The following is a 9,450-nucleotide window of genomic DNA, read 5'->3' as shown; positions in this document are numbered from 1 at the left end:
GAAAATGGAAAATGGTTGTTTCTCGCAATTTTTTTTTTTTTTTTTACTTTAAGGTCTTTGTTTGCAATTTTTTTAAAAAAAATGTTATTTCTCAAAAAAAACGGGTTATAAAAAGTTTTGCAAATTTACTTTTTTTTTTTTCTAGTTATTCCAATTTTTTCCCAAATTTATACCAAACAAGGGATATAGATAAATTTTGATAAATTCTCTATGATAACCTCCATGTCCTTATCCCAATTGCTTTTTCCATCTCATATCAAAACGACCCATTATTCAAAAATACAGTCGAAAATATAATGAAAGTTATAAATAGAATATGAAATACAAAATAAAAAAACCTGACCACACCATTACATGAAAGTTATTATTTTATTTTTTCTGATAAGTCACCGTTACATGAAAGTGGGAAAGGGTCTTCTAACAAAAAAGGACGGTGGAGTGGAATAAATTTGACCCCAAGAGAATCTCTATTAGGCACCAAGTTATCTTAATCTCAAATTCCCAACCCTTAAACAGCATATAAACCACAAATTATTGTATTATTATTAATTAGGTCAACAAAAGTTGTCATCTATGTTATGCTTATCTTCAAAATCCCACCCAAAAAAGCAGCCGAAGCAATGTTATTCGAATCACATGGTGACAATCTAAACCATAAGTAACCATTACAAAGCAAACAAAGCAGCAGCCACCAAACTAATTGACCCTACAAAGATCCACCCTGTATTAATCTCCTAACAGAAAACAAAAACAAGCCCCCAAAACTTAATTTATGATGACAGCACAAAAACAACTTGTATTTTATCGCAATTTGATTATCCACTTCAATTATCCACAAAATTCATTGAATTTATAAACTGTTTTGTTATAAACCTTTATCTGGGTGCCTCAAAAAGTCTGCAACTTGGGTTAAATTGAAAGTTGCAAGTATTTTTTGCTATTAGCTTTAAAAGGGAGGATTTTGGGTGCTGTGCTTGTTGGGTTTTTGTTGGTATAACCCTTTTTTCTGGGTTATTGAAAAAGTTTGGAACGGTGCGTTCAAAATTTGTCAATTGGGTGCATATTTTGTGTGTTCTTGAAGAATTCTCTGGTGTTTTGGTTGCTGAAACAGTTGGGGTTTTGTTGGGCATAACCCTCTTTCCTGGGCACCTAATAAAGTTTTTAACTTTGCATTCAAATTTTGTTATTGGGTACAATCTTTTGTAATTTTGAAAATTCCTGACAATTTTGGTTGCTAAACCCAGTTTGGGTACCTGAAAAAGTCGGTCACTTGCATTTGAATTGTGTCAAAAGCTGCAAAATTGGGCTTTTTTTTTTGGTGAAATAGTTGGATTTTGTGTAGGTCCATCAATGGCGGATTTGGGGAAGGAAGAGAAGTTGGGAGGTGGTTGTGAGAAAGAGGAAGAAGAGAGATTAATTGAAGGGGTTTCAGTATTAGATTTTGATGTGTTGTGTTCAACGGTTGCTATGCAAAGCCAAGGAAAATGGAGGTTATTTGAAAATGAAGAAGTAGGTGAAGATGGTGGTGGAGGTGGTGGGGTTTTGAGGATGTGGGAAGGTGAAGTTCTTGATTGTTTCGATGATCGTAGTATTGCCATTGAATCTCTCTGGTAATTCAATGCTTTCTGGTGTTTGATTAGTTGAATAGTTTAATTCTTTTGTTTCAGACTTTCAGCTTAGTCAAAATTTTAATTAATTTTGGGTTTAAGAGGGGTTATGTTTGATGAACTTCTGTGTTGATTAGTTGTTTTTTTGTTTGTTTGTTGGTGTAGTTGTCCATGCTACAGATTTGGGAAGAACATGAGACGAGCTGGTGTAGGACCTTGCTTTCTTCAGGTGAATGTTCTTATAATTTTGTGAACTTTGCTTCTGATTTTAAGCTTTTGATTACTGAACTATATAGTCTTTGATAATTTACATGCTTGAGCATAGCTTATGCCTTTCTGGATTATTGAATGCTCCGAAAACAGACGTAGTGCAGGATGATAAACATAAGACATGGCATCTTCACAGTGAGACTAGACATAGGTTATACTGGTAGTTTATATGCAGTATAGGAAGTGAGACCTGTTCAATTTGATCAGGAATGTAAGTTCATGGATTTTATGTTCTTCTTCATGCTACGAATCAACGATGTCTTTTTGGTGAAACATCAAAAGCTATGCCTCATTTATGGTCTATTAGACTATTCTGCTGTGTTTATTTTGGAAGCAGTGATATTTCTCATCTGTTTGTCCAGTAATAATGATTTCTGTGGAAGATGTTCTCTGCTTACCAGGGGCAGGGTGCGTATTTCACAGCTCGCCCTTCTTTCTACATTGTTGCAGAACCCAAGTTGGGATTGTCCTATTTAGGGTAATCATTTTAACACCTTTGAAGAGTTTCACTTGAGAGTGAATGAAAGCCCTGCTGATTATGGAACCCCGAGGCTTGATGTATGCATGTCTTCTTTTTTTATCAGAAGAATTGCGTGAGAGAAAAAAGTTAATTCCTTGCTAGGTGGAATCTCTACCTTCCTAGTCAATCCTGATTTGCTATGATGTGGAACTGTTAGTCATAGTTAGGTCTAGGGTCACTTAGAATTTGTTTGAGGCAAATGACTTCTGAAGCTATGATGGACTTCCATATTGGAAGGTCTTGATTTATCTTCCGCAAATCGTCCTTTACATTTGGTCTTAATGAGTGTGTTCAAAATTGAATCCTAGTCTAAGGTGGCATAACGTGAACATTTTTACCTCTAGATATATTTAAACCTCATGAACTATGATCATCTCCACCACACAACTACTCGTATAGCCTTCCTGTAAAACTAGCAGGGTTAGAATGATGGCTTAGGAGAATTGTAGGTGGAGTAAGATGTTGCTTTGAAGTTTAGTTGTGAAGAAGAAATTCTGAAGACTCGGAGAAAGAACAGTTTTGATTATGTCGAAAGATTTTCTGTTTAAATGGTGGTGTTCAAACTCAATCCTCATCAGACGCTGATAAAAGATCACTGAATCTAAGAAATGCATCTTCGTATCTTTTAAATGCAAGTACAATCATAGAAAAAAAACGCGGATGCGGTCGCGTTCGCGGTAACGGTTGCGATGTCGCGGGAACCGCTTGTAACGGAAGAATAGAACGGATCGAGGCTGACGCGGTGTGAATTTTTTGAAAAAAACCACATAACATTTCTAAGTCTAATTATTACATTTTTAGTCTAAAAAGTATTATATCAATACAATATAACCAAATCTATCATAATACGAGTGAGTATTATATACTGTGAACAAATAAGCACTCGAAATATCATGTTTTATTAACTACATAACTAATTAAAAAAATATTTTTGATGAATTTATGTAAAAGAATGGTGTAACGGAGAAAAAAACGTCTAACGTGGCGAGTTACCGCTACGTAACGGAAGACGCGGAGAGACAGACGTGATTTTTGTCAAACCGTAACGTAACGGGTTTTCGCAGAACGGCAAATCTAAACTAGGTTACAGAACGGTCGTTACGTGACGGAACGGCCGAGTTTTAATTCCATGGTATAAATGCAGTTTCCTCTTTTGAACTTCAATTCAATACTTTATTTACCGATTGCTGTTGATAAAACCAATCATTTTGTCCAGGCATTTAATTCTCTACCCCTTTCATAACAACCGTTCTATCAGTTAACTGTCAGGATTGGTTACATATTAGGTTGGTCCTTGGTGCCTTTTGCTGATTTCTACTCTCTATGTTGATGCTGGGTGTTTTTATTGTTGCCAATTTACTCATGATGAATCAGGTGTTATGTTACTCAATTCACATGCCATTCTTTTCAGAAATCTTTATCCCCAAACTTGAGTTTATTAAGCTTATTCATTAGAGGCTTATGTAACTTATGTTGATGATAGATTCTGAGTTTTAAAGTGGTTACAATGTCTTTGCAAACGTGCTTTTTATCTCACTTTAATTGTTCTAGACTTCTTTGTTCCTTTTTTCTTGCTTTGTGAGTTATTTTCTGAAGTAGAGAACTGTTTTGGTGCTACAGGGAGCTGTCTATTTCCTTCTAGCCGTGTCAGCATTTCTCAGTTGTGTTGCCTTCTTGGTGACCAGGAGACGTTGTTTCCTATATTTGACCATCGCATTGACCATGTCAGTGGGGACATACTTGGGTTTCTTCCGCACGCGGATAAGAAAGAAGTTTAATATTAGGGTGAGTTTCTCTTTATTTATTTTGTTTTCAATATTGGTTGCTCTCTTGGTCTTACCATGCTGCCCTTAAAATGGTTCTGTACATCTGTCCCTAAATTCACTAAAATCGCCTTTTATCTTGTGCTTTACTCGGTGAAGCTTGTTCCCACTATCCCATTTTTACCCTGCTGAGCATTTAAATGTTATGCCCTGAATCTTCTTTAATCAAAGTACCTGTTTCTAGTGTCCCATTTTTTGGTCTTGATGCATAAGTCGGATTTTTCTTTTTAGCCATTTATTTTCAGTGGGATGTTCACTTGAAACAATTGCTTGGTCCATTTCTCTTTGCCCGTTACTTAAGTAAACCAATGTTTTTTTTGTAAGCTAAAGGTGGCTTATAGCTCATCTTGTGACTTCTACTTTATCTGCCCAGTTGATAGGACTTGTGGAGACCTATCTGATTAGGCATGGATATGGTAGAACTCAGCATCTATCACAATTTGTTTGATACAAGACTTTAGAATAGAGGAATCTAAATTGCTTATGGAGTTATAACCATCACTTACTCAGCTAAAACCTTGAAGTAATAAGTAAAATTCTGGATACGAGGATTGCGGAACAATGGGTCTTTTCCTGCCTCTCATAGCTACTTGAAATATTTATAACAAGTTTGGATTCTGTACACAAGTCTCCCTATCTATGGCATACTAAGAAATACCTTTCAGTCCACCAGGATAAACTATAGTTATGTAACATAATTAAGGCACTACTGGATTCCCAACCACTGGCAAGCATGGTCCTGATAGCAGTTGCAGTACCTGCAAAGCCGCCAGGCCCGCCACTATGGTAGACTCGACAGCGCTGGCCATCATAGTTATGCTTGAATCAGACCTGTTGCCGATTTTCAAGCGGCTTCTTGTGCAAAACTCACATAAGAAAGCAGAAGGCTATGAAGAAGTAGGAATCTGTAGGATAGTTAAATGGTGACTAGGTTATACTCGTTGGTAAAATTCCAAAAGCAATTTGGTAGGTTACTTAGAGATTCTCATTAACATTGTACTGCATGATATCTCTTTTAAACATGCAAGCTCTGTAGGTGGTGGCTTAAAACCGACAAGAATATTTGGTTATAGGAATATTGTTTATCACATTTCCCCTGATGGAGCACTAGTTTATTCTTTAGACTTTCAGAAAGCTTAAGATGCCCCCAAACCGGCTAGAATTCTTGGTATTTATGCAATATGAAACCAAATCCTATTGAAATAAGCTGTAGAAAAACGGGATGACTGATGTGCTGATAAGCTTCCTGAATTAAAACTTTCAGAGTTCTTTTGGAAACATGCTATATGCTTGTCTTCTTTGTGCCATATATAGGTAATTGATCACAGATTTTTATTGTAGTCTTAAGATGGAACTATGATATGTTTGGCTGCTTCTGATTAGTTTGTTTTTTCTACTAGGATATTACATTTGTTGCACGTTGGTTTAGGTGGTTAAAGATTTTAAATTAAAGATGTCTGAGTCTGACCCTCAACTTAGGAGCTCCATCATCAGGAGATATTTGCAGTCGACGGCTATGGAGTATTAGCCTACTAGGTGGTTTCTAGGGGGGTAGGGGGGTGTTTGACCAAGTTTCACCTCCCGTAGTTGTCCCTTGTCGGACCACTTAATAGGTAATGTGATTGACCGTGACCGTAGTTGCCATGTTGAAGCCCATTTTAAAGGTAAAACAGATGCCCTTGAGAATTTTTAGATGTGCCAATGAAGCATCTTGACTAAATTGGTAGAGAAGGCTTTTTTAGGGATCCCGTCGCTTCAGTGATTGTTTCCACGGAGCTGATTATGAAGTTTGTAACTCAGGAGCCCTTCCTTTGTGAATTTTATTTTTGGATTCTGGATCATGGACAGTTATGGACAATGGGGTAATGATAATGAATAATGGAGGAGCCTGTTTGAGGCAATGGGGTAATGATAATGAATAATGGACAGTTATGGACACATAATTCCTCCAGTAAAAAAGTTAGTGCTTCCGCGAGACCTCCTTCAATGAGCTAATGCTCTCTAAATGATGAAACCTGTATGGTGGGTTCTACATCTTACTCTACCGTTAATCTACATTGTTATTTTGATGGTTCGGTTAACCCATTGACCTGAATTGCTGTTTACTTTGTTGTCTATTTGGGGTTTTGGTTATGTAATTGCCCTTTCTTCATAAATGTGATTCAGGCAAAACTATTTGATTAGTTCTGGTTCTTAATTTTCTTTACTTGTCTAGTATTATGTCAGCAGAGCTATTCTGATTCTATAAAAATGCTTCCAACTGTATAGGGTAGCGACAATTCATTGGACGATTGTGTTTACCATCTGGTTTGCCCTTGCTGCACCTTATGTCAGGTACGTACACCTCTCCAAGTTTTTGAATCAAAAGGAAAGTAGTAACAGCGGAAAATAACAAAGGAAGAACTTATTTGGAAATAAATTTGGATCTTCATTTTCCAAATGGGGTGTTTATCAATCCATGAATTCTGATGCAGGAATCAAGAACATTGGAGATGAACAATGTTCAAGGAGGCACTTGGCATGGACGGGGCGACACAATATGCGTGGGAACTGTTGGTGAAGGTAGAAAAGCATTTGTTGAGCTACATCCCCCGCCTCTTGTTTCAGCACAGTTTCACGAAACCAATGCATCATCAAGAGTTGAAACAGATTTTCCATAATCAATGTTGAGCAGAAAATTCTGGCACACCCCATTTGGGAACACCTTCTAATGTTGTTGCAGATTGAGGAAACATTAACATGAACGTGCTTTGGAAACCTTAGATCAGGTAGAAAAGGATGAATGCTGCCCCCATACAGACTAGCAGGCGAAGCTGCAGGTTGTGTGCTTTGGTTGCATATGTAAATTAATTGCAGTTATTGAGGATAGATAACACTGTAATTGTTTAGTAGGGGGGTTCATTTATTGCAGTTATTGAGGATAGATAACACATGTAATCATTCTCAGTTTCTCGCCATTTATTCTCATGTTGACGTTCCGTTTGATAGTCGGTAACGACTGTATGGAAAAACACTATTGGCTGCAGGTAGTTCTTTGAAACAATAGCCATCTTACTAAATCTAAGACCAACATATGAAAAAAATAAAAAAATTCCCTCCCAAGAGCATAATTTTTACCCAGTTTTTTTTATAATTACAAGATCAAAAAAATCAAAAATCCATTGAACAATAAACTATAAAAATTAGATAGGATCAACAAATAAAAACAACCAAACATTAGGCAAGGAATTCTTTTAAACGATCCCGTTTGCTTTAAGTTTCTATGCTTAATTGTAGTACTTGTATTAGTTTAAGTTTTGTAAGTAGAACAATATTTCATTTTAAAGCTTAAGTCGTAAGTAGAACAATATTTCATTTTAAAGCTCGGCTCGATTGCTCATTCATAGTTCGGGTTCAAGTTCATCTCAAATTAGCTTGATAAGAATTCGAGTTGAACTATTATCCAAGCCATACTTTTTATATTTCCTTTAACAGTAGTTTTAGAAAAAAACTATAAATAGTGTGTTAGAACTAATTATAATTAGTGATATATGGAATTGAATCCATGTATTGGATTAGAGAACTTGATTTCATGATTTAAGATTAAAAATGTAAAGAAAATAACGAAGTTAAAAAGGTACTCCGACGTTCTCATTTCAATCTTTTATAAATTTCTTTTAGTGACAAATTTGCCCAAAAAATTTCCGGATAAATATCAATCCAACTTCCTCTCTTCGATTTCGTAGATCTCTTATTTCTTCTTCTCAAAGATAGATTATTCTTCCGCTTGTTTTTTTAGAAGCTTCTGCGCCATATCTAAGTATCTCCATTAGATTATCTTTGAAAAACAAATATTCATCCAGTTGTTTAACCTCATTTTCTTGAAACACAGATGGAGAATATAACTTCTATTGACGGATCCATGATTTTCCGAATTTTTCTCTTATTAGATTTCATGGCGATTTGTCTCTTTCTTTGTAATTCTATCTTATGGTAGAATAATTACTTTAGATAAGATAAAAGTAAAATCCGCTACTCCCCTAAATAGAGTGTGCAGAAGTATGATTTTTGAACGAAAATGTAATGAAAGTGATGGACTAACATCATCTCTTGTAATTTGTATTCTTCATCGAATTAGCTCCACACCCCATGAAATTAAATTTTGGTAATATCTTCATTTTTATTTTCTAACATCATAGTTTTTCCCAAAAACTGTCGTATATCATTTATTGGCATACCTCCACAACCCATGACAATTTAGTAATATTTTCATTTTAATTTTCAAAAAATTATAGTTTTCCCCCAAAAATTGGATTCAGAAACATTGGGTTGTTAGCCATTGAAATTTATTTGTGTTTTAGTTGAATGTGTTTTGGCTAAAATAGTAAAAGCTTTGGGAATTTTGGCTCGGATACCAAATGTTAGAAATTTGAGTTCAAAAGACTTGGTGGGTATTATATGTTAGGGAGTAATGTTAATGACCATATCAAAGTGGAGCAAAGGGAAATATATGAAATAGTGAGTTTTATTTAGTGGGTATATTAAATATCTTACATACCACCTTCATTGCTTTGTTGTAGTATGTCATAACTATTTATACTTGAGTATGTCGGTTACATCACATACATACTCCTAAAATTTTATTTTATTTTTCATCTAGATAATTCTAGCTTACTTGCTTAGTAGATTTTCCTAGATCAATTTCTATTAGATATTTCTCTACAACTCACTATAAATTTTAGATTTTTCTACAAAATATATTTAAAGTTATAATAGATATTTATTTAGATTTTTCTAGATTAGCATTTTAACAAAGATAATTTAGGGCGGAACAAACTTGATTTCTATCAAATTAATTAGTTAGGAACTTTTTTTTTTTTTGTAAAAGATCGTACTTCGTATAACAATTTAACCAAAATTCTATTTGCATGTATTTGCAAAACTTCGATAAATCTATAGCCTTTTCGGAAATTATGATTGGGTAGCCAGATATGAGTCTGATCTATACAAGAGTGGTGACCTTGGATGATGAAGAAGGGGGAATGGTGTTGGTTTCTATTGGCCAAGAGAATTTTTTTTACAATGGAGGCAATATTGACGTTACCGGAAGCGTTGAAGTAAAGACTGATAGCTCGACTGATGTTTACATCTGTGCTCCTATGGTTCTGTTTGTCAATAACTTCGTAGACCGTAGTTGATGTTGATAGTTTAATTTGAATTATCCATTGTGGTAATTAAATTTAGACGGAGG

General features: G+C 35.2%; 1 protein-coding gene across 1 annotated transcript; it reads left to right on the top strand.

Moving 5' to 3' along the window:
- Positions 1-547: 547 nt before the first annotated feature.
- Positions 548-7,205, top strand: LOC110789187 (cell number regulator 7). Its single transcript, XM_021993833.2, has 5 exons — positions 548-1,610; positions 1,773-1,836; positions 4,018-4,182; positions 6,489-6,554; positions 6,695-7,205. Exons 1-5 carry the CDS (start codon positions 1,351-1,353, stop codon positions 6,878-6,880), a joined length of 741 nt encoding a protein of 246 aa, XP_021849525.1. The 5' UTR covers positions 548-1,350; the 3' UTR covers positions 6,881-7,205.
- Positions 7,206-9,450: the final 2,245 nt, after the last annotated feature.

Source organism: Spinacia oleracea, chromosome 6, assembly GCF_020520425.1.
Source record: "Spinacia oleracea cultivar Varoflay chromosome 6, BTI_SOV_V1, whole genome shotgun sequence".
NCBI classification, from domain to species: domain Eukaryota; kingdom Viridiplantae; phylum Streptophyta; class Magnoliopsida; order Caryophyllales; family Amaranthaceae; genus Spinacia; species Spinacia oleracea.
This window is presented reverse-complemented; position numbering and strand designations above follow the sequence as displayed.